Consider the following 26,208-nt stretch of genomic DNA (forward strand, 5'->3'; position numbering starts at 1 on the left):
TCTTTCTTTTTTGGGGAGTATTCTTATAGAATGCTTGCAACGTATAACTTTTGGATATTTCCCATCTCATATCTTATTTCGAGCATGATTCCCACATTAAATGTTTAAATTTGAATATTTGTGAGGAACGCATTATAATTTTTGTTATGTTGTATATGGCTGAATGAGCATTGAACTGCATCGTGGCTGACAAGTTGACAAGATGCCATGTTTCATAGGTGTTTAATTAAACATATATTGATTTTAATTTCGTTCTCTTGTTTTGGAAGCATTATATATAATTTCTGGCCTCCAACATTTTTGGCTCTTAAAAAATTCCAATTTTAGGCTCTAGGCATTGAGCCCTGAGTGCCACATGCCCAAACCATGCTGGCTCGAGCCACATGCTTCCATGCCTGCTCACAGAGTATAGGTTGTTTCTGTTCCTTTAGTTCTCAGTGCAATTGTCACCTAAACCTGGCCTTTGCTAACTTAAGTTTTGCCATCAAGATACTCTGTTCGGGCTTTTTTTTTTTTTCTTCACAGCATTGGTAAATTTGGTCTGCTTTATATATTTGTTACTTATTTATTTTATTTTTTTAAAAGATTTTATTTATTTATTTGATGGAGAGACAGACTGAGAGAAAGAGAGAGAGCAGAAGCAGGGGGAAGGGGCAGAGGGAGAAGGAGAAACTGACTCTCCACTGAGCAAGGAGCCAGACCTGGGACTTGATCCCAGGACCCTGGGATTATGAACTGAGCTGAAGGCAGATGCTTAATTGACTGAGCCACCCAGGTGCCCCCTGTATTTGTTTTTTAAATTTGTTTTCTGTTTCTGATTTAAGAGAGTCAAGGATTGTGTATATTTTCTTATCTACTGCATAGTAAAGAATTTTGTAGACACTCAATAAACCTTAGAAAAGTGAAGGAAAAAAAAAAGAATTGCTTGTTGTAATAAAGAGTTCAAAGCTCACTTTACCTAAACGCAGAATAGAGGTTGTCAGTCTGGCAGGGATCCAAGGTTGCCCCAAGCTGCATATCTTAGACAAAATAATTCCCATGTATCCAGGCTAAAGAAGCAATTCTTTTTAAGTTAAAGCTTATAAAGCGTTATAAAACCATCTGACATTTTATTGGTCATTTATATTTCAGTAATTTCATTGACTTACATTTAGTAACTTGTTCTTTCCTGGATGGACTGATTCTTTCTATTTTCTAATTTTAGGGATTTTTGTTTGTTTGTTTAAATTTTTTTTTCTTATTCTCTAAATGTGTGATTCTCAATCTTGGCCTATTTTGCTTCTTCCAGGAGCTATTTGGCAATGTCTGGAGAAATTTTTGATTGTCACAATTGGGAGTAGGGGAGGATGCGACTGTCACTTACTGAACAGAGGAAAGAAATGTGGCTAAAAGTCAAATGCACAAAATAGCTCCCCAGTAACAACTACTCAACCCCAAATGTCAAAGGGTGACCCTGTGAAACCCTCCTCTAACCTAGTTCATGTTAAAACCAGCGATCTGAGTTTTATCCTTAAAATGATATATTAAGTTGACAAAAATTGCTTCTGTTTATGAAACACCTTTTGCTTCACCGTAACTAAAACTTTTTTCAAGTCTGTAGAAAACATAGTTTATCCAAGTTTGCAGGGTGCCTAGCAGTGACCATGTAGCAATATAAGTCTTTTCCAGGCTTTCCTCGTTCTTTCTTTAAATGTTGGCAGACACAATGAGAGTTTTGATGACTATCATCCTGTAATTCTGTCAATTTAATGTATCTTTGTTAATCTGTTTTATAGGTCCCTTTAGATGGAATGTAATACAGCAGAAGCCTTTCCATCAAAAGGATTCATGCCTGCACTATCATTTCTGCAATAAAGCAGGAAGTTAAGTGGTGGAGGCCACAGACACCTCAAACCTGGATTCCACAATTCTACATTAAGTGCTGGAGTTTTTATTCCTCTCCTGTAGGAAAGCCTTTGCCAATGCTTACAAGGAACTGTTTATCCCTGCTTCTCTGGGTCCTGTTTGATGGAGGTCTCCTAACACCCCTTCAACCACAGCCACAACAGACTTTAGCCACAGAACCGACAGAAAATGTTATCCACCTGCCAGGCCGGCGATCACATTTCCAACGAGTTAAACGTGGCTGGGTATGGAATCAGTTTTTTGTGCTGGAGGAATACATGGGCTCCGAGCCTCAGTATGTGGGAAAGGTAATGGCGTTTCTTTTGACAACCGCTTGATAGCAAGGGGGCTTATGCATTGTGTATTGTCTATGGATGTTTTGCGCAGGAGTTGAACAAACCAGTGACTAGAACACTGGAATTGAAATCCAAGAGACCTGGTTTCTCTTCCTGACTCAGTGGCCCGGGTAAGCTTTGGAACATCATTTAATCGCTCTTGGCCTCAATTCTCCCTGGTTATTTTAATGAAATTGATATATATTTTGTTCCTAATTTTTTTTAATTTTAACATTCTTTTCTGAAGACAAAAAGTTAAAATATTAAGTGTCATTAAAAGTGTTATAACACATTATTGCTCACAGACATTCTGGAAATGTTTACCAAGAAGAGAAATAGAAAAAAATCCCCAGGCATAAATATTCTAAACTGTTGTTGATATCCTTGAATGACCAGGATGCCTCCCTTCCCCTGCCCCTTAAAAACGTGACATACCATTTGAAATGTGGTTTTGAAGTATTTGACGGGCTTGCTTATACTTTATAAATTATTTATTGTATGTTTTGCAAGCTATTTATGAAGCTATTTATGACCAAAGTAATAAGTGTCGTAGCCCAAGTACATACACCTCAATCTTCAACGCAGCATGTCATTTTTAAATCTTATTGTAGGCTCATAGAAATTTATTTATTTTTCACAAAATAATTGATGGTAACTCTCCGTTTCAGCACATTTATGCTTTACTGCTATTTTCCTTACATAAAATTTTTGGTCCATGTCTAGCACGGATGTAATTTATCATTGCCACCAATTTTCTTTTCCAGAAAAATGAATATTTTATTTTGTTAGTTAACTGTCTTTTAATCTTCTAAAAGATTTTGCCATGGTTTTAATAAAAACATATAGACTTGAAAACAAAGCAAAACATATATGCTTGAAGAGAGTTTAGAATAAATCCAAAGACAGAACAGGAAAACCATAGCAGGAGGAATACTAGGAAGCTGATGTAGCAGATTGTATCTGTTGCACATTAATGTCCTCAGAGTTTCCTGCAAGCCTAAACTGATGAGAAATATGATGAGTCTTATGATGCCAATGGTAGGTCAAAGGAAGCTAATCCATTCAAGATTTAAATTATTTGCACTACATCTTTAGAGTTTACCTTTCAGAAATGTATTTAAAGAATATTGAATAATACAGTGGAAAAGGTCTTCAAATAGAACATTTGTTGAAAATGAACACATAGCCGGGGTTTCCCTGAGGTATATGGGGCCCCAGGCAAATATTTTCCGTGGAATATCTATCTCTATATAAAATTTGAGTCATGCCAAGTCAGTCTTTGAGTACCATTCTGGCAGTCCAATTTTTAGTGATTTTATAAGCAATACACAATGTCATTAGCACAGGCAATCTCCTAGACAGACTGCCTACTAGGAATCATGGCCTTGTCCTGTGGCCCTGGGACAACTCCATAGGTGTTAGTCCTGGAGTTCCACAGGCTATCTGCTAAGCCCAAAATTAAGTAGAAAGTCAGAGAGTGCCTTTGAGGGGAGAAATGGACACTAAAGCCCACGCAGTTCCAGTCCAGCCTATGGCACCCCACCCAAATGGCATTGCTGCCCACAGAGACCTGGAAAAAAGAAGGGTCTCAGAAAATTTTGAGGAAAGCACTCCAAAACATGGAAGTTACTATACATTGCTTTTGCTTATACAATTCCTCTATATGATCGTGAAATATAATAATCTTTATGGTGACATAATTTCGTGTTCTGATACATTTGTTTCTTACTAGTTAACGTAATATAGGGATCAAGTTTTGAAATCGAAGGCAAATGGATGGGTAGCATAGCTCTAAAACTCTGCCTCATGGGTATTAATATTCTCAGCTCTGCTTATGACGGAAACTAGACGTCACATTGAGGTTCCTGGCAAGTGTGTAATGAGAAAGTATTCTCTCTGGTTTTGATTGAAGCAGATACATAGCCTTTAGTTGCCTGAATCCGAAGTGAGAAGATTGTTTGTTGAAAAATTAATGAAACTGACTTTTATTCTGTCTTAGATAGAGTAGCATTTCACTTAGGAATTGCATATCCAAATTTTGTTTGATACTCTGGAATCATACCTTTGTAATTGCTACTATAGAATAGAATTCATCCAATTCATCTCAAAGACGAATTAGTATTTCTATGTAGATTTTAAAGGAGTAGATCTAAGATCTATTATTAAATGAAAACATTATTTTCAGTCACACATTTGTAACGTGTGATGAGAACCTGTGACTTTCCCACAATGCATGTTCCTAATGCAAATGAAACAACAGTAGCCATGGTTTCCTTTACACATGGAAACTAATTGAAGTTTAATTAAGTTTGCCTTGATGAGTCTAGATGTGGGAATAGTAATATGATAACATTGGGACCACTTCAAGCCATTATAAGCATGTGTGTAAACATATATAAATATATTTATGTTTCTGCCCTTTTTAGAAAGGCATTGAGACAGTTCACAAAAATATAATATTATAAATAATATAGAATTCAAGGCTAAGGAAGAAGGAAAATGCAAAAGTGCCAAGCATAGCGGTCATAGTGAATTAGTAAAATACATAGTGGGTTAGTAAAATAAAACTGACCTACTATAATTGAGCTTCAAATTTAATTTTATGTCTTTTTTACAGCACCAGCATCTATGGGAAACATTAATTTGTATAGTTCCTTTACTAAAAGCTCCACTTATTGAGAAGAAAAATCTACGTCCCTAGCTTCCAATCTAAAAGAATTTATACATGTGTAAACGTATAGTCAGGATCCTGAATGGCTTAGTGGACGTTAGCTTCAACAATTGTTATATTTAGAAGGAGCAGATGTTAATGTTGACATTCTTTCAAGAAAGACCACACTGTGGCATTGCTTATAATGATTATTACTTTACTTTATATACAAAGAAATTATAATGGTGCCCAGAGGTAAAGCCAATAATTCCCTCAAATAGACATTTTGGATTTACTACAATACCTGGGTAAGTGGAAGATGCATAGTAACACAGAAATTAATTTGATGGGCAAAAATTTTAATTGAGATGCTATCAGTTGCTCAAAGTTCCCACCAAAACCAAAACCAAACCAAACCAAAACAAAAACCCTTATATTATTAAAGACACACACATACACACAAAATGTACACAACACATACTCACAGAGTAAGCTGGATGCTTGCACCTACATATGTAACTGAGTGCCTGTGTCTGTGTAGTACTACGTTATATCATGGCCTCAAAGCTAGGTATCAAGAAAATGCTGCCCAATTATCCTCAAAGAATAATTTAGGAAATTGAGTTGTCATTTCAGATTATCTTTGTTAGCAGTAATTCTTAAGTTTAAATTCTTTTAAATGGCAAAAAGATTAAAAATTAAACCCTAATTCTGCAGGCATCTGTTCATTCAACATATTTTTTTATTGAGAATACATTACAATTTGAGAAAGTGTGAAGCCTGGTAGGGATCAATCTAATTATGAAGGTCCCTAGATTACAATTATAATCGGTAAGCTTTCCTTAGTGCTTACTTTGGGCACTGTTTTAATTGCTTTGCATTCATAAAATTATGTAATCCTCAGAACTGCACTATGAAGAAGATTTCTAGTAGCCTCGTTTCACATATCAGAAAACCGAAACACAGAAGAGTCAGGTAACTGTCCCGGGGCTCAACAGGCAGTAAATGCTGAAACCAGGATTTTAAGTTAGGAATTTTAGCCCCATTGCACCAGAAAATACCACAGTTTGTTATCTTATAAGGACGTTAAGAGCTAACAATGATTTCAGTACTCTGTTGAAAGTACTGTAATGGAGATCCTATTAGGGCTTTTGGAGACAAAGGCAAGTACTACGACTATGTCCAGAAGATGGAGGAGTTTAAGAAAGCCTTCACGGGTGAGGGAGCACCTGAGATGCGTCTAGAAGGATAACTCCATTTTTTCAGAAGAGAGAGTCTGAGGGAAAGTTTTATAAGCCCTGAGGCTTGAAAATTCAAAATGAGGCTTAGATAACCATATTTCAATATAGTCAGAGAACGTGAAGCCAACTGTTTAGGGTAGGTAAATACAGAAAGTATTAGTGGTGAGGCTCAATTCTGATACCAAGATCAGTATTATTTTATTTATTTATTTATTTATTTATTTATTTATTTATTTATTTATTTATTTATTATAAATTGAGATATAGTTGACATACAACGTTATATTAGTTTTAGGTGTACAACATACTGATTCAGTATTTGTATACTTTGCAAGATGATCACCACAAGTCTAGTTAACATCTGTCACCATACATCATTATAATTTTTTTTTCTTGTAGTTAGGACTTTTAAGATTTACTCTCTTAGAAGTGCCTGGGTGGCTCAGTCAGTTAGTGTGTGACTCTTGGTTTTAGCTCAGGTCATGATCTCAGGATCCTCATTGGGCTCTGCACTTAGTTCAGAATCTGCTGGAGATTCTCTCTCTCTTTTATCCCTCTCCCTCTGCTCCTCCCCATGCTCACTGTCTCTCTCTAAAATAAAAAGATAAAATCTTAAAAAAAAAAAAGATTTACTCTCTTAGCAACTTTCAAATATTCAATAGAATATTAACTATAGCCCCATGTTGTATATTACAGTTTTATTTGTTCTTAGAGGTGTCATGATCCACAAAGATGTCTTGGTTGAGGATTCACATGGACAGTTGTAGAATGAGCACTGGCAGTGTCATTTAAAAGACTCATTGGAGGTAAGGGGACAGACATGGAGACAGGGAGAACATACAGGAGAAGGTTGCAATAGGTTTTCTAGGAAGTAATGAAGAGAATGTGATGTAGAGTTGAAAATTGGAAAGGAGGACATATTATAAAATATTTCAAGATCTGTCAGTCATAGGAATATAAAGGATGAGATAAAATATTAGTGGATAATTGCATGTAGAGAATGAAAGAGTGGAAGAAGTTAAATAAATGACTCAGATTCCTGACTTTGTTTTCCAAGTATCTGGTGTATGTCTGGGGCTAGAGTAAGAAACAAAAGGCTCACTGTTAGACATTATATATCCATAGTTAATTCTTTTATTTTTTTTTAAGATTTATTTATTTGAAAGACAGAGAGAGAGAGCAGGGGGAGGGGCAGAAAGAGAGGGAGAGAGAACCCTCAAGAAGACTCCCCGCTGAGCACGAGCCCAATGCAGGGCTCACTCCCAGGGTCCTGAAGTCATGACCTGAGCCAAAATCAAGAGCCGGCCACTTAACCAACTAAGCCACCCTGGCAGCCCTTCTTAGATGTACTCCAGGTGAAGTATCTCATAGATATTTAGATATGTTAAACTAGAGTCCACAAAAGAAGCCTATGGTAGCGATACAGATATAGGAGTAAATGGTATACAGGTGGTAGTCAAAATCACACAAATGGGTAACACGCTCCAGGAAAAACTGCAGAGAAGGTATGTGCTCTGACTTTTAACTGAAAAGCAAGAGAAGAATTGGGTAGATCTATTTAATAAGAAGCAAAACAAATATTAAATAGTGCAATGGAAAATAAACCGAAAGTTTTGGGAGTAAGAAATGAAATTCATAGGTCAAATTAAATAATGACTGAAAAAGCCTCTTCTGGTTTTTTCAGTGAGCCAGAAAGATGACCTTTGTCAAAATGGTTTAAATGATTTTCTTTAGACCTTAAAGAAAGAAGAAAGGAATAGGTACAGCCAATAGATTTCAAAAGTATAGTTGAAAGAGATTGATCTATGAATTATGTGTATGCCTGGTTTGATCTGATTGGCATCCTATTAGTTAGGGTTCTCCAGATAAACAGAAGGAACAGGATATGTTTATGTATGTGTATATATGGAAAGACAGAGAGAATTTTATTTTAAGGAATTGCTCCCCCATGATTGTGGAGATTCAAGTCCAAAATCTGCAGGGTAGGCCAGCGAGCTGGTGATTTAGGAAAGAGTTTCAGATATAAGTCAAGGCATGGCAATATAATTTCTTTTCTTTTTTTGTAATTATATGTAGAATTTGGTTTTGAATTAGTAAAATAAAGAAGAATAAGAAAAAAGAAAGCATGATAATTCATTAACATAGATCTAATAACATTGCAAAAATAATTTGTCTATCCAGAATTTCTTCTAAACTAATGCAATATTTAAAAAAAAATAACCTATCACAATACTAGGATGATATTTTGATTCACATATATAATCCTCTGCACCCGATAAAAATGTAAATTATATCATAAAGTTATACTAACACATTTAAAAGATGTTTTCTTGGCTCAACATTTTATCTCTCTATTATCTATCTGGCTCATGAGCGAGTCATGTAGTTGTGTTTTTTTTTGTTTTTTTGTCATGTAGCTTTTTGAGAAGCCAATTTTCATGGTGCAATTTACTCCTAAAATTTGAGCTTTTGATATCAGAGTAATTCTTGTTCATTTGAGAGTCAATGTTCATAATATCAACCCAATCTTTATACAAAACTGAATGCTTCCTCTTGACTCCTGCCTCACTTCCATACCTGAAAACCTTGCAGTGTATTCAAGTACTCTAAATCAAGATCTTGTTTCTAATCCATTCTGCTGTCAAATGGCTTAACCTTGATGCTAATCAAAGCATCATTAGCTACCTGCTGTTTCTGTAGCAAAAAACCAGAAGGAGCCATTCTCACTTTTTTTTAAGCCTTTTTAGATAAACCGATATTTTATTGCACACCTTGGTTCTTAAACATATCTCTAGTTTTACAGTTTCCTCAAAAAAAAAAAAATAAAGCTGTGTTGGAAACAGTCATCTTGGATATGATTAGGTAGCAATACATTTAAAAGGAAAATTGACATGGAATCTGAACAAATAAGTAATACAATACACTAAAATTCTTAGCAAACAGTTAATGCCCATTGTATGTCAGTTCTTCTCTCTCCTTTACAATTTATTTCTTGTTTCTAGTATACTAGTTGTTCGTAATAGCTGCGCTATAACGGTTTAATGTGTTTACTTTAATTGAATTGGCAGGACCTTGAATGAAATTCAACTACCTTTAAATCAATATATGAATCCCTAAAAACAGCATTTCAGAAATAACATGGGCAGCGTGAAGATTTGAGACTCACTTTTATTGTTTTTTCTCCTTTTTTCTTCCTTCTCCTTCTCCTCCACCCCTCATCCTGCTGCTGTCTTTCCACCTTCCCTCTAGTTATCTTTCCATCCTTCTGTTTCTTCTAACCATTTCTCTGTATTACATGGGGATGTCGCCTGATAGAGTTACTTAAAATCTAAGAGAAAGAGTTGGGAGACTTTGATTCTAATTCCAGGTCTTTTAATAATGATCATATAAAACTACTTAAGCACATGTGTGTCCATTCATATGACTGATAATGTAGTGTGACATCACATACCCAGATTATAGTCTCATCAGAAAGATCTTAAATGCATTTGTCACAAACTTCACAATACAGTTCATTGTGTGTGCATGTGTGTATATGCATGCATATGTTTAGACATTTTTTTCTATAAAATACAAGTTGAATTCTTTGGGAAACAGTGCTCTCTGTGGCTAACATTGATGAACCCCTACAACTTGCATATTGTACCAGGTGATAGGACCTAGGACCCAATGGAATGATTGGAGAAGTACCTGGAAAGGCCACCCGTATGAACAGATAACAGAAAAATAGGGACTACAGAGTGACCTGAATAATAAAGATTTCGAATTGAATGTTCTCCTCTTCTAACAACATTGACTCTGTGAATATATGTCACAGTTACGGCACTCAAACATACACCTGAAATATAAAGGGATTATTTTGGTACACTTTTAACGTAATATATATTTATGTGAGAATCATTCCTCTTTCTTAACTCTGAAAAAGGAGAAACCACTGTCATAAAAAGTTCTATCTATCTATCTATCTATCTATCTATCTATCTATCTATATTTCATTTTTCATGAGGCACCACGTAGTTCATTTCTACTGGCATTTAGTCGATATAAATAACGTATGAAATTACTATGAAAAAAGCATATCTTTTCTACTCTGAATTTCCCATAGAGATTGCATAAAGGAGATTTTCTATAAAGCTTATATCAGTGTAACACTTTAGAGTAGACTTTTAATGCATACTTCCACTCATTAAAGCATGCTGTTGCTTCTTATTGTTGTTTTTTGTCAACCATCAAGAACTGTTAGTCTTGGGATGCCTCGGTGGCTCATTCGGTTAAGTGTCTTCCTTCGGCTCAGGTCTTGATCCCAGGGTCCTGGGATCGAGTCCCGCATCGGGCTCCTTGCTCAGCGGGGAGCCTGCTTCTCCCTCTGTCTGCTGTTCCCCCTGCTTGTGCTCTCTCTCTCTGACAAATAAATAAATAAAATTAAAAAAAAAAAAAAAAGAAAGGTTAGTCTCCCACAGTTTCATGGATGTTAGAAGAAAACTTGAAATGACTGGGTCAGAGAAAAGGGACATTATTGTTCCCAGCACAGCAAGCAGCATGAGCATCTGCATAAGTGACTCAGTTCCTGTTGCCCCATGTACCATTTGGGCAAAAGAGACCCAGATGGATGCCAGCACATTCAGCGGTTTGCATTTATAGAGAGGAAGCCTGATAATGCCCGCCCTTTGTTTGGGAGGGAGACATTACTTATGTTTCACTAGGTAGTAAGCATGTCTGTCCTTTGCTTTGGAAGAAGACACTATCTCAACTTTTCAAAGTTATGTGCTATATATACATTCTTGAAAATATAGTCTTGAAGAAAAGGACATTTAGTGCTTTCTGTGCAAGACCTGCGGGGTTGTGAGAGATGAGGAATTGTCTGCCAGTGCTTACAGTGTATTGCCTTACTAAACTGACACCATGTAGCGTGGTAACATAGTAAAGTTAGAAACAATTCAAAATACTTCAGCAAGCTAACTGAATTGCTTTGCCAGTAGTCAAAAGATGGCTCCTTCTTTTTCTCCCTCTCTTTTCTCAAGCCACTTAAAAAAAAAAAAATTCCTCTCAGAGCATGTATTCTCTTTCATTCTGAAACTGGACTTAGAATTATAAATATAAAGGAGGGTGGAACTCAAGTTTAGTTTGGGCTCTTAGTGATGTTAATCTCACAAATTAACTATCTTCAAAGTGAGTATAACTTTTGCAGTATACCTACATATTTTTCTTATCTAGATGATAGGAGATAACTTATTTTTCAGCTGTTGGTATGAATAATTGTTTGGAAGATAGCCTCATAATTATACTGATAGTCTCACTCCTTGATTAAAATGTCTGAATGACTTTTCCATCACAAACAATGATTTATTGTGATAAAAAGTAGAGAGTTATATAGAATTCAATTTCTCGTTAATTGACAAAATATTCATTGCTCCTGAATTTTGAAATGACCAGAGATTAATAGGATGTTATGGTATTTTAGGCCATTTATTATAAAGAATTTCAGATTGTAATTCACAATGTTTTTTTCAAAGTGCTGGGCATTAAAAGAAGACAATGATATTTTCCCATGATATATCAAAAGCTCTAAATACAACTTTCTGTTGAGTAGACTTAGACACTAAACAAGGAATTCGTAGTATGGAAAGATGGAATTATGGTTGTATTGACCATGTCAGCTACTGTTTTAACTTTTGAGGCCATCCCCAAAGGACCAGTATTATAGCTTTAAAAAGCAAAATCAATCAATTAATGAATAATAATAACAATAAATTAATATACAAGGAAAAGTGCACTTTGAAAATAAAGTCAGATAAATGATTCAAAACCAAACCTCCAGTAATTTTTGCTTTGATTAAAATATTTTGAGCATCAAATAGGGAAATATTTAAAATATTTTTATTATCCACTACATGATTATGATCAGAAAAAAGTCTTTTTTTAAATTTCTATGCCCAACATGGGGCTCAAACTCACAACCCAGAGATCAAGAGTCTCATGCTCCACAGACTGTGAGCCAGGCAGGCCCCCCAGAACATTTTTCCTTTGTTTCACAACTGTCCACAAATTAGAACACTGAATGTTTTCCTTAAAGCTACAGTTGCCTTCATGTAGTGCACTGCCTTCCCCTACCTGGAAACACACAGAGTGCCTTTGCAAGCTTTCAGGTGTCCAGCATCATAATTTTATGTAAATTTTTAAATTGTGCAATTCATGGAAGAAATCTATATTTCATATTTTAGAATGTCTAAATTTTAAATTCAAAGTTTGGAAGTATTAGTTATGACATATATATTTATCAATATGTGCAAACATGCACTCATTAATTTGTCAAGAATATTTCTAGTTTTTGCCGTCACTGATTAGAATGTTCTGTAACATACAATCTTTGATTAAGTATCGAACTTCAGTTATTAGATGGGGCATTGAATATATTTAAGAAATAATTATCCAGTTTTTGTTATTCAGTCCATTTTGAAGGATAGTCTTATTTGCATTTCCAAGGTGATGCCTTTATTAATGACCATCAATACATACTACTAAGTGAAATTTTTTGGATCAAACAATGATCAAGAGTAGCTATTAAATTAATAATTCAGTAACTGAGTAGGGAAATATTCCAGTTCAAGTAAGTAAAATAATTGCTTACAGAAAAATAATTATGTATGCTCTCAATACACGATGCTTCCTGGGTGAGAATTTTGAAGAACAAAGATACAGATAAATGGATAAAAGCTGGGATTGTGAGAATTTTAGGATGAGTAAAATGTGAACTAGGGCAGAGTGAATATTGTCAGAGTAAAAATTATAGGTTTCAGGATGTTCCCCTTAAGTACCAGGTTTCAAAAATCCATACCTACAAAATCCGATGATTCTTACTTGCTATTTTGAGATTATAAGAAAACAAGTCTCCATATACCTGGGATGGCCAGTCCTTTCCATGTGACTTGCACTTGTCATGAGTCCGTATCCTGTGCAGCTGCTTCTGCAGGGAGTGATGGGCAGGCTGCAACAATGTCTTCGTCCCAGGATGACCTGGCCTTGCAAAGCAGGTCTCTGCTGACTCTCTAAGGCCAGGGTTTCTCCTCATGATGCAAAGTAATAATCCACTTGGGTATAGGGTTATGTCTGATGTCAGAGTAAAATTATTAATAGCACCCATTTTTACTTTCAAAAGTGTTCTTGTTGGCTGACAAGCTCTATGGCTACCTTAGTGTGTACATCATTTAGAAAACTGCCTGGGCCTCAAAGGCTATGACCACATTGTTATGGCTCTATTAAATCACACGTGTACACACAGCTATTTTGCCCGGGGCATGCCCATTGCAGTTGATTGGCAGAACATCTAGCATCAGCTGCATTCTAGGCCTAAAATAACATCATTTCCCTTGGCCTACTATTGGTTTTGACACAGAATTTTCCTGATCATTATGGTGATTTTTCTCTTAGGGGCACCTTTATTCTAATGACCATTTGGCCTTAATCAAGGATTCTTCATACCTTGGACATACGTAATTTCATTAATAGCCTCCACATTACTGCCAGAAAATTATTCTTGTTGTTGTTTTTTTCTTTTTTATGAACTTTCAGGTGAAATAGATAACTAGAAGAAAAGTTCAGTCTAATTTTAACAATCAGTATAGGCTAAGACTTAGGCAGACCCTGCCAAACCAAAATGTCTTGTGAGAAAACTTCACCCCCACATCAGTGGTGAAGCTCTATACTGTATATCTGCATAACTGAAGTACCCCGTTCTATTCGTTCTTTCTAGAACTAAGAAAAAGTTTGGTGTAAAGGTGAATCACAGTCTTCTGGGAAGGCAGAAACTCATTTGAAAGTTTCTAGTTGAAATTTATCTAGCTTTAAGTATATAAAAATCAAAACTCTGCCAGATACCTACTAATATGGTGGGAGATCATTATAGTTATTTGCAGGTTCGTCCAGCTCTATGAATTATCTCCAACTTTTATAGAATTTGAGTAAATGAAGTTGGAATAAGAGATAATGGAATGGAGATGGCAATTCTAGAAAAGGTTTTTGAAAGAGTATGATTTCTGGTGTTTAGCACAAGTGACCTATATCAGAGCTTTGAGGCAAAGTACAAAGGAAGACTAAAAAGTGTCCTTGACCAACGTGGATCGTTTTTGCAAAAACTACATTATGACAGATGAGCATGACCAAGTAAAGGACAAGAATTTTTAAAATAAAAAGTTTAACTCCTCCAAGTTCTAGCCCAATTTGAGTACCCTGATACTCTTGGAAACTACTCCAGCTTCTGAGAAATGGACCAAGGTAATTTTCAATAGCAGGGGAAGATTATTCTTACCAGCTATAAAATAATAATTTTGGTGTTAAAAATATAGGGACTGGAGCGCCTGGGTGGTGCAGTTGGTTGAGTGACCCGCATTTGGTTTCAGCTCAGGTTGTGATCTCATGGTCATGGGATTGAGAGTCGTGTGGGGCTCCACACCCAGCACAGAGTCTGCTTGAGATTCTCTCTCCCTCTCCCACTCATGCTCTATCTATCTGAAATAAAATAAGTAAAGCTTTAAAGAGAAAAAGAGAGATAATGACATAGGCATTGGAGACTATAGCTTTGGTTCAAGGCTTAGGAATGATAAGAATGGGATACCTTTGAGAACTCATGAGGTATGGGATAATAGAGTCAATGTAAGAGGTGAGATATAATAGTAACAGGAATTGCACTGAGCATTTACTATTTTCTGATTTCTCTGTGGAAAGTTTCAGGAATTATTCATCATTAATTCTCTCCGTACACCTAAGAGGGGAGTACCGTTGTTTTCTGCATATTGAGAATAAGAAAGTAGAAGTGAAGGTCAGTCATTTGTCACAGGTAACACAAAATTGGAGAGCTGGGGTCCACAAGTAGGTCTTCCTAACTGTGAAGCCAGAACCAGAATAGTAGTCACTGTGGTAGAGGGGAGGTGTGCCTGCCAGTTAAACATTTGACATTTGACAGTGCTTAAAATGCTTTCTGACACAGAAAGCATGTTAAGAGAGAGTAAAGCAAGCTCCCAAATGAAACAAGGCTGTTGTGAAAAGCTCTGGGAAGGCACGTAGCATCATACATATTATTCAATCTCATGATGTCACTTTCAAGGAGATAAAGAGATGCTGTTGAATGGGCTATAACTTAAGACATATGTTAATTCAGTCCCCGAAGAAGGACATCACAATTCTTCAATTATGAGATAAAGAGCATCCAAAGGAGTTTACGTTTCAGTGGAAATGAAGAGCTTTGGAGCAAGGCTTATAAGGCACCACTCATTTTTTTCTAGATTAATCAGAAATGCAGAATGGTACTTCAGATATCCTTCTTCATTTATCCGAGATGATTTTTTTAAATAAGAGAGATTCTCATATTTCTTAAATGAAAAACGAACTGAAAAATATAATCATTAAATAAATAAATGTATTAGGGATACGGAAAGCTTCCTCAAATACGTATTTTTAAATGATGCAAGTGTAAAACAGTTTGCTACGTAAATTTTAGATGGCAAAATATACAATGATATATTTCTAAGAGGTTTTGAGTTCTGATTTGAATAGTCCCTTGGTTGGAACTTATGCTGTTAATTTGTTGTTATTTTGTTTTTTTTTGCTTACTTATGTGATAGAGTGTTTAAAAACTAATTCTCATGCTCCAACAAATTTAAGATAAATTTAACAAATGTAATAAATGTTTATTAAGGACTCCACAAAGCTTGACAAGGAAAGTGATGTGGAAAACACCAAACATATATACCATTTGTCAAAACAAGTTTTGAATACAATTTATTGGTTGTTAAGGAAAAACGAATCTTGCAAATCAAAACAAAATCAGTAAAATTTGTTATTTTCTTGTCTCCTTAGAAAGCAAAGTGGTGAAACAGGCAAGCAAAAATATCGCCTCAATGTCTGTACACAAAAAAAGGTCAAAATTAAATTTCAGGCCTGCCCTTCTACACAACTGGGTATGTGCCTTTGTGAGTGGAAGGAAGGCCAGGGGGAGGCAGAGTGGGCTGTCATAGATGAACGATTCCCTAGAAAATATTCACAAACCCTGGCTGAAAGCAGAAGATAATCACACATAGTTTTATGTTGCCAGTTATGTTTATTGAAGTGAAACCAATGAATTGTAAAACAAAACAACAAAACTCCTATTCCTTCATTGTTGTGAGGATATGTGGGAATGATGTAGCAGAAATATACTTTCAACAAAATGATGGGAGATGAAGAAAATCAAAGAAAAATAAAATTTAATAGATGGCATTGTTGATTTTTACTTGTGCTTTGCCTGTGCAGAGCGCGGTGCTGAGGACGCTTCACACATCACTTCCTTGACGCCTCACAAGATTTTTAACCACAGGGTTATGAAATGTATGCAGCTGTGACCCATATGTTTAAATCCCAGAGCAGAATTGCAGTTAAAAGAAAATATTTGATGTGATAAGAGAAATTTCATAGTATTCAAATCCTTTACTTTCTGTTCTTGGAGGCAATGAACAAAATGCATAAGCCCCCAAAGTAATTTTTTTTAAGTCTTTTAAGTTTCTCTCTAAATCATCTATGTGCTTCTCCCAAAATATCTTTTCAAACCACACCCCTCCCAATCTCTGAGAAATGTTTTCCAGCTCTTGTTCTCGTCCACTATTTCCTCTCACCCTCTTTCTGTCTGATCAGGCATCACAAATGCCCAAGAAATTGTTTCTTACTTCAGGGTCAAACATAAAGATCAAAGGAAGAGAAATGAGTGAAGTGATCCAGACCTGCCTCATCTTTGGAGGGTAATAGAGGAAAAGATTAGAAGCTCTTTTACTGTAATAATTTATACCTTGTCACATGTGTATTCTCATTACAGAGATGACCAAACAACACTTGGAGAAATGATGTAGGGTAGCCAAGGTACACTGCTCTTGTAAGTGGAGTAGGGTAGCCAGGGATAAGCCCCCTGCCTTTTTGAAATGAGCCATGTTGATTTGGTCTATTTAACAACAACAACCGGAAAATTGACATAGAATCATCTATGTCTCCCCCATTTTATATTCTTTACAGTAATACTATGAATAGTGATATTGGATAATTATTTATAGAATACTGTACTTCATTAAAAATGGAACTCGATAAGTTTATTTTGTAAAAGATTATTGCTTAGAGAAAGACAATTATCATATGATTTCTCTCATCTATGGAACATAAGAACTAGGAAGATCGGTAGGGGAAGGAAGGGAAGAATGAAGGGGGGTGAACAGAAGGGGAAATGAACCACCAGAGACTACGGACTCTGAGAAACAAACTGAGGGCTTCAGAGGGGAGGAGAGTGGGGGATTGGGATAGACCGGTGATGGGTAGTAAGGAGGGCACATATTGCATGGTGCACTGGGTGTTATACGCAACTAATGGATCATCGAACCTTGCATCAGAAACCAGGGATGTACTGTATGGTGACTAACATAATGTAATAAAAAAAAAATTAAAAAAAAAAAGAACACTAACAATAAAAAGTAAATAAATAAAAAGTAAAAGATTATTGCTTAGAATCTAGATGAGTTTCTCCTAGAATTGACTTTGTCATAGTAAAGAAAAAAAGCAACTACAGCCTAATTATTACGTGTACCCTATGTAAGAAGCTCAGAGTTAGAGAGGTCAAATAATACCATGAGTGGGGCAGTGGGGGGACCTTCTTCGAGTGGATCCATCTTCAGGAGGAGTTGTTCATGTCTCTGCAATAGCTATCAGGTTTTATTTGATCTCTTCTTTACCTAAAGCAGGAGTCGTGCAGAGTTCATCACGATTATATGGAGTAACTGTTATAAGAATAAGAAAAGCAGTCTTTTCTGATTCCTGCCTGACAGAGCATGAGTAGGTCTTGGGTTAGGATATGGGCATCTACATTTTAAACAAGAAGCCCTCATAAATCAGATTTAGATGTCATGATAATCACACTTTGAGGAACTTTGCCATAGAGTTCAATAAGAACAGTGGTGATAAAATTGTCCCTTACACGTTCGTTTTAAGATCAGTGCACATGGGGCAGATTGAAGATCTCACAATATTTGTTGGTTTGATGGTTGAACTCTCAACAGGGAATTTTAGTTTGCAAATCGTCAGCTTTTTCAGGAATTCTCCACAGGAAACAAAGTATTGAGAACAGACTGTAATTTCCTCAGTTGCTCATAATGTACTACAGAAAAGAGTTTGCAATTGTCACAGTAATCCAACACCAAGTTAATTCCAGGTGTGTGCAGCTTAAAAGGGTGATAATTGGAGAGCAGATGAACTGATATAGTAAGTAGAAAATGCATGTAATGGTTGTTGAGGAGTGTTTAACTGCTGAGATGTACAATAGAAAGTTTAACTCAATCTTTGTATTAGAAAATTGCAACACCTCTAGTCAGTAAATTACTAAATTCATGTAATTTATCTAAGCAAATATGCATCAACCTACACTGTGTGTCAGGTTGTATGTTAGACATTGGACATACCATGAGTTCACACTCAAACATATTTGAAATTATATAAGCACAATACTAAATGCTGAAAATTATTATACGAACCTAGGTTACAGATGTGAGCAGTTACAGAAATGAGTGGTTAATTCCAGTACAGTGGTGAGGTGGACAAGGGAGTTGGGAAAGTAGGTTTGGAGGGGGACGTTGGACAAAACCCAGGGTGGTTTTTATAGTAGGTAATAACTGACCTTAATTTTTGGTAATAGGAACTTGGTATTTAAATCAACCCGTGAGGGAGCTGAACTTGGGCAAGGAAGAAGGAGGAGGACTCAGAATTACTATGGGGTGACATGATTTGGTCTGTAGTGGTGCAATGACATAAAGCTCAATCGATAGATATAATTCTTAAAAAATCATTTTGCAGGAGTTCTAATCTCTGCACCCCCGACTTGTGTGAGTAATAGATATGGGCCACTAATCCTCAGCATATGTATATATCAGCTCCAGTGTATGTATGTATCAATACCAGCCAGGGATATTTAATTCATAAATTTACTAAACCAACCTAAGAATTTGTTGACAGTGATTGAATCCATACTCTGTAATGAGAATTATATGCAAATTACTGTAGAGTTAATTCAAGCATAAATAAAAGCAACAAACTATAAATTGTATACTTCATGATGTATAACTCATAAATAATGGAAAAAATTATTTTAGTTTCTGTTTAGAATATTAATAGATTTATCTTTCTCGTAGATATGCAGATTTTCACTGTTGCATTGACGACTGGTACCACAGTTCTATGCTGGATTGGCATTTCCTTTTTTCATGGTCCTCACATTTATTTGCAGAATGTTCTTACCACTTCTGCCTGAAAGTGGTTCTGAAACTTTTTTGAATACTTTCTATAAAGGCTTTTTATTTTACTTATTCATTTGTTTTGTACGCTCTGAAAAATTTGGGCTAGCTCCTTGCCATGTTAAACTAAATGCTTCATATGGTAAAATGTGCATACTCTCTCTCTTCTTCATTCTACTCTTATATCTCCCTTCTATTTCTTCCTGTCTCTCCCTTTCTCTCTTTCCCTCCCTCCCTTTCTTCTTCCCTTCCTCCCTTCCTCCTGCCTCTTCAATTCCATATCCTAGGCATTCGGTGTTTTCCCACTTTGGCTTTGTTGTTCTCTCTGATAAATAGATTACTTCTTTACCAAGAAAAATTATGACTAGATTTTATTTTATTTTATTTAAAAGATTTTATTTATTTATTCGACACAGAGAGAGAGAGAACAGCTGAGGGAGAGGAGAAGCAGACTCCCTGCTGAGCAGGGAGCCCTGATTTGGGACTCAATCCCATTGACCTGAGCCAAAGGCAGACACTTAACCGACTGAGCCACCCAGTTGCCCATGACTAGATTTTAAACTAAAAACACATTTCCTATTACAGTAACACCACTGTAATCTTCATATGTATTAGCACCTTTTAGTGTCAAATGCCCAGTATGTAACTCAAATCCTTCCCAAAAGAGGAATTTATTGTGCCCAAACTGTGAACTGTTAAGAATGTACTATAACATTTTAAGCATCATTGGTAATCTCTTGACTTCTTTTTGAGTCTTCACCTCTGCTTTGTCCGGTTTTGTTTTTATAATATATGACTTCATTCTATTAGATCTTGTGTCTCTACAAATTGAAAACCATAAGCACAGTCAGTTCATCATATATTTATTTTTACAGCCTGATGATGAAAGAGGAAAGAGATGCCTTCCTTGCCAGATCTAGGTTCTCTCTCATAGCCAATGCTTGGCCAATGTGTGTCCAGGGAGAATGGGGTGCAATAATTTATCTAGCTTGGGCCATATGATTACCCTGAAAACAAGGGCATCCCAACTAGCAACCCTCGCCAGAAAGATATTTACAGAGAGAGGCAAATTTGAAGTCTCTCAGAGGATGGGGATGATAAGGATGAACTCTAAAACAAAATAGCCGTTATACACTATAACATTTTTTATCACATTAGTTATAGCTCAGAAACATTCAGTAAGACTACTTCATACACATTTATCCTGTCATCAGTAAAAAGAGAAAATACTAGAAGGATATTGAGTTGTTTAAATATGAATGAGATGATGAAAATAATTTTAGATAAGTTGGGTTTGAGATCATGACCCATTAGAAGTTCAGTGTGTTAACTGGATTTGGAGTTTGGTCAGACTTAGAGATACGCATTTGGAAATCAGAAGCACAGAGGGGGCAGTTAAAAACTGGAGTAGACACAAACATCTGCGAATGGCAAAGATTCAGCTTTGAATCTCTTTTACCTGACTGAGTTCTTGGCACAAAGGAATAAATGTTTGGTGAATAGCTGGGGCAGAGTGTAAGGACTCAGCTTTCAAACTTTCATTGATACTTGCATATAATCTATAGACATACAGACTTGGATCAGGTTGCTGAAATGTTGGACACCACTGAGCAGAAAAATCTGTGGACTGTGCCTGAGTAGTATATATTTTCAGGATGTAGGCTAAAGGTTGTTGGGGGAGATGCCAGCCAAAAGTTAAGAAGGGGCTTCAGTGAGCAGCTGTTCCTAAAGAGACTCTCAAACATCATCTTTTCTTTGCTTTAGCATCTGAGCAGGTGGGATGTCAACATTTAACCAAGTGGATTGCTAGCACCTTCTTGAATAAGCATGAGAGAATTGAGGAGATGTTCTCCAATTTTTGGAAGGTATTTCCAAGGTGAAAGCACTTTTCTACCTCCAAAAGTAAAAGAAACAGTAAAAGAGAACTATAAGGAATAATTTTCTTTGAATGCAGATAATTTTGTAAATCAGATATAGTGTGAAACTGCCTCACACTATGGTGGTTACTATCTTTCAAACATGTGCTGCTGCACCATACCCTTTTCATACATATTTTAACTTTTGATTCTTTAGGATAATACAGCTACATAACAGATTAAACAAAAACAAAAGCAAGCAAGCAAACAAACAAACAAACAAAAACACAGCTAAGAAAGTTAAATGACCTTCCCAAGTTTAGAAAGCTAGTAACTGTCAGTCAAAATAAGGATAGAAATCTTTGGATCTGGGGTTCAGAGCTCTTTCCACTTTATTGGAACTGCTTTATTGCTTCGTTACTTTGTATTAACTATTGCTAAATTGCCATGAGGCTGTAAAGTAAGCATTTTTATTAAATAGATAATGTACTTATCTATAAAACTTGTCAAACCATTCAAGCGACCACTTGTTTTTATAATTGTCCAGATTGTTGGTTTGATTATCAATGTAGTCAGAATAGCTATGCTATTTGAATAAGTACACAGCCAATAGTTTTCTCAATATTGTTTATAATTTCGTGATTCTGTTTTGGCGTGCTGTTATATTGACATTGGCAAGACTGCTTTCTAATACCAGTGGATTCACTAAATGTATCAGTTTCCTGTGGCTACTGTAACAAGTTACCTTAATTTTAGTGGCTTAAAATAGTGCAGACTGCATATTTTATAGCTTCGTAAGTCAGAAGTCTGACCTGAGTCTCAATCGAGGTACTGGAAGAACTACATGTCATCTGGAGGTTCTAGGAGAATCTGTTTCCATTCTGTTTTCCAGCTTTTAGGGACTGCCTGCATTCCTTAGCTTATGGATGCCGTCTTCCATCTTCAAAGCCACCAGTAGCCTGAAGGGTCTTTCTCAGGTTATACTATTCTGATTTTACGGTTTCATAGTCAGATCTCCTTCTTTGACTCTGTTAAGGAATTTGGTGATTACATTGAGCCCACTCTGATAATCTAGATAAACTCCCCATTTCAAAATAATTTAATCGTATCTGCAAAATCGCTTTTACCATGTCAGGTATAGTCACAAATTCCAGCGATTAGAATGTCGGCTTCTTTAGAAAGGAGAATGCATACTGTACTGGGTTTTGATTTTCTAGGCATTTTCATATTTTATGTCTGTGCTAATGTATGATATACTTGTCCTGATCCTACTTGCCAAATTAAGGTCTTTTTATGCTCTCAGTTCTCTCAATTCTGTTTTAGAGTTTGTCCACAAAAATTACAGGTGAGGACCACAAATAAATACTAATTTTTCTTACATACTCCCCAAAATCAATATTCATTTCCTAAGTAATCAAAAATAAAATCATCTTAGATTGGGAAAAATATCTTTATTAAATCCAGACAAAGAGTTCTCTCAAAGCTGTCCTTTGATGTCTTTGGCTGAGAGATACTAGTTTATAAAAATCTATTATTAAAAAATTTTCATGTGAAATCTTGATTAAGGGAAATTTAATAGGGCCTTAAAACATCAATTAAAACTTGATTAAATTTTACAGCCCCTAAAGGCTAATAATATATATTTTTTTCCTTCCAGATGACAAAGAAATATGCCCTGTATCCATAAGGCTCATTAACAATGTCATAGCTCTAAAAATCTGCATGTAGTAATTATTCCAAAATATCTTTTGGAAAACAAAAAAACTGTAAACTGAGCCCAACAGAACTCCAGTTCTGTCTTTCCGTGAATGACTCTTCATTAGAGAAAATATTTTCCCACTTAATGACTATCTGAAATGGGCTCCGTTTTCTGATTTTGACAAGATTCCTTCTTGGGTCAAATCATCTGGTCATTTTCACACCATATTGGAAATGAAACCTGTTACAGTCCAGCAGTTCTGTCTATAGTCCCTGGATACACCAATATGCACTTATCCAAGTCCCCGGATAAACCAATATGTACTTAGCCACTATTTTCATCTTCAACACGTTACATGCATTCAAATCAAAGCATTCAATCACTATAAGCAATAGGTGTAGTGTGGAGTAGTAAGCCAAGGCTCAAAAAATTGATATTTTCCTCCTGCAAGAGCACATGCATCAACTGATAAACAGTAAGCCAGAGGAAAAAGCATTTCCATTATTAGTTCAGTGCACCAATCATACCATCTAAGGTACTTTTTTCCCCCCCACAAATGTGTAATAGAAGCCAGTTAATGGTCCTTATATGTCAATGCCAGCTGCCTCTATTCAAGAGTAGGTAGTTGTTTCTCGTTTAACCTTAATTGATAGGAGTGGTAGATGCTCAGAATCAATCAATGGATTTCTGTGGATTCAAAAAGGGATTCTCATATAATCCTAATGAGTTCTGGCAGCTGGCATTTGTATAGCTTAACAGCTGTCATAAATACATTGAAAAGTTGAAACAGTGGTCAAGTTTCCCTTTAGAATTTTTGAAAGGTTTTAGTTTTTCATAATGTTAAATCAAGGACCAGATTTTTAAAAGTCTTCTTCTGGGTAGTGTGTCTCTGTGTGTGTGTGTGTGTGTGTGTGTGTGTGTGTGTGTTGTAAATGGAAAAAAAAAGTAAATCTTTTTATTTTAGAAAAACGCTTTTTTTAATCAATATTCAATTCTAAATTGAGATCGAATCTAGAATGCCTAATGATTGATTATCTAATTTTCTGATTTTCTGTTGGTAATTGAGTTTTTAGATACATTTTAGCCCTATTACACTTGCTGTGCTCATTGTATTAAATAATAAACCAATACATATTATGTAGTTCTTTACAGTTTTCAAAGCATGTTAGCATACTTCATGTTCGTTACTGCTCTCTGTAAGATTGCGTGTGGATAAGGCAGTTCATATTATGTCATATAATATGGCTAAGGCCAGAAAAATTAACTTGCCTACTCAAGGTTAATGCTTCTAATAATTTATATAAATTGGATCTTTGCCCTTGATCTGCTGATGACTAATAACATAGTCTTTCTACTTTATCCTGCCACTTGACTAGGTCTTTCTGTGCCAGAGGGGAAGACATTGCAACTCCAGGTCATTCCAATTTTCCATTCCATTCGTTCCCAAAATATAGAGCAGTCAGGATGCTGTCTAACCAGATACCGGAATACTCATGAGTAATTATACATGAGCAGATATGGGAAGTTTATATGAACTGTCTGGTATCATTGCCTTTTTAGAACGCTGAGAAGTTTTAAATTATTAAAGTTACCTCTATCAGGACTGACATTCTAGATTCCAATATAACTTTAAGAATTTGTTTTTATCTATCATAACCCATTTTTTGTTGCTTATTTGGAAAACTGACAATTGACTTATTTTTCTTTTCCTGAACACCTCCTCCAAAGTAAAATATCTTTCCAACTATGAAAGTTTGATTTTCTATAAGGCTTACTTTATCTTAGCCAGACTGTGAATAATGTCCTTTCTACATAAAAAAAGAGACTAGAAAGTATCTTTTTATAAATTAATGTCTTTGCTATAGTGTAAAGCCAGAAAGAACAGGAGTCTTAACCTTGTCATGTGCTCTCTACTATAGGTCATGTGTCTGCAGGTATCCTACTGTGGTATATTCTTTCCTTCCACAGGCACTTGGACATGCACCACATGACACATGATTTTACCTTACAACAACAACTATGACAAAAGTGAGTCGTTCTCACTCTAGAGAAATAATCAGAATTCGATTACTGATGAAATCATTTTCTAATATTTCACTCAACCACTTTTTTAAAATGTATATTGAGGATTTACAATGTGCCACGCAGGTAGAAAAATATACACGCTCCATTGATAGGAGCTAGGAAAGACAGTGTTATTAATGAAAGCATCACACGTATTTATAATTACAAACTGTGGTAAGTGCTACAAAGGGGATGTTCTATGAGAAGGAACTCAGCATGGGCCCAACTGGGCTATCATACCGAGTGGGAAGTTGAGAATTGCTCTTGCCACTTTATTAACTTGTAAGAACTATTTTATCTGAATCCAAGTAGTTTCCCTCTTCCTTCATCCTCAAGTTTCAATATCCATCTCTGTTATTTTTGCCTGCAGGGCAATTGTTATACTTAGTGATACTGAAATAATACTACTATTCCAATTGTAATAATAATAATAATCATATGTTATTATTGTTATTATTATTATTGAATTAGAATTCTTACAGAGGCAATTTTTTTCTTTTTTAGATAACCAGCAACATCGTAATAGATATTTCTATTCGGGGCAGATCCAAACTGGTGTTTATAGAGAACTCATGGTTCTAAACTTGACACAGAAATAAAGGATTTCATATAAATGCCTCTCTATGAATAACACCGCTCTGCAGAGTTTTGGAGGAAGATTTTAAGTCTTTATCGATTCTGACAAATTGAGATAATAGAAAACCATGGAATAGGCAGTTGTTGTGAAAAAGTTCAAACATGAATCTAAACAATTGTGGTGAAACCACAGTTGGGACAATAGACTTGCTTCCAGTCTTGCCTGTTTCACCCTTATAATGCTGAGACCACCTTATAAGAAAATTTCCTGAAGCACATAAATTACAGCTACATTTTCACTTATGGAATTTAGGTATCCCAGTGCATTTGGTAAAAAATACATTTCTAAAATTTCTACATTTTTAGTCATTATAAAATTATAGCTCTTTTGTCACTGAAAATGTAAAATAAAAGTCTAAGCCCTGAACTTTTGTGTTTTTTTTAAATGAAATATGTATATAGTCTGTCAGCATGTGGTAAAAATATTTATTTTAGCATTAAAAAGACTTTGGGGAAACTGTCCCCATTTTCCTGATTATTGTTTGTTCTCCTCTGACCTACCATGGCAAGTTTTCACAGCTGTCCCCTGTGCCCCATTGCACCTTGAACTT

At 35.7% G+C, this 26,208-nt stretch overlaps 1 protein-coding gene across 2 annotated transcripts in view; it reads left to right on the forward strand.

Annotated features, from left to right (window-relative positions):
• Positions 1-1,961: 1,961 nt before the first annotated feature.
• Positions 1,962-26,208, forward strand: part of CDH12 (cadherin 12) — a 258,224-nt gene continuing 233,977 nt past the window's right edge. For both annotated transcript variants that reach the window (XM_045787409.2, XM_045787410.2), the window contains exon 1: positions 1,962-2,192. In XM_045787409.2, the coding sequence (XP_045643365.1) occupies positions 1,962-2,192 (231 nt within the window). The remainder of the gene's footprint in view (positions 2,193-26,208) is intronic.

Source organism: Ursus americanus, chromosome 15 (genome assembly GCF_024610735.1).
Source record: "Ursus americanus isolate L20-20 chromosome 15, mUrsAme1.1.p, whole genome shotgun sequence".
NCBI classification, from domain to species: domain Eukaryota; kingdom Metazoa; phylum Chordata; class Mammalia; order Carnivora; family Ursidae; genus Ursus; species Ursus americanus.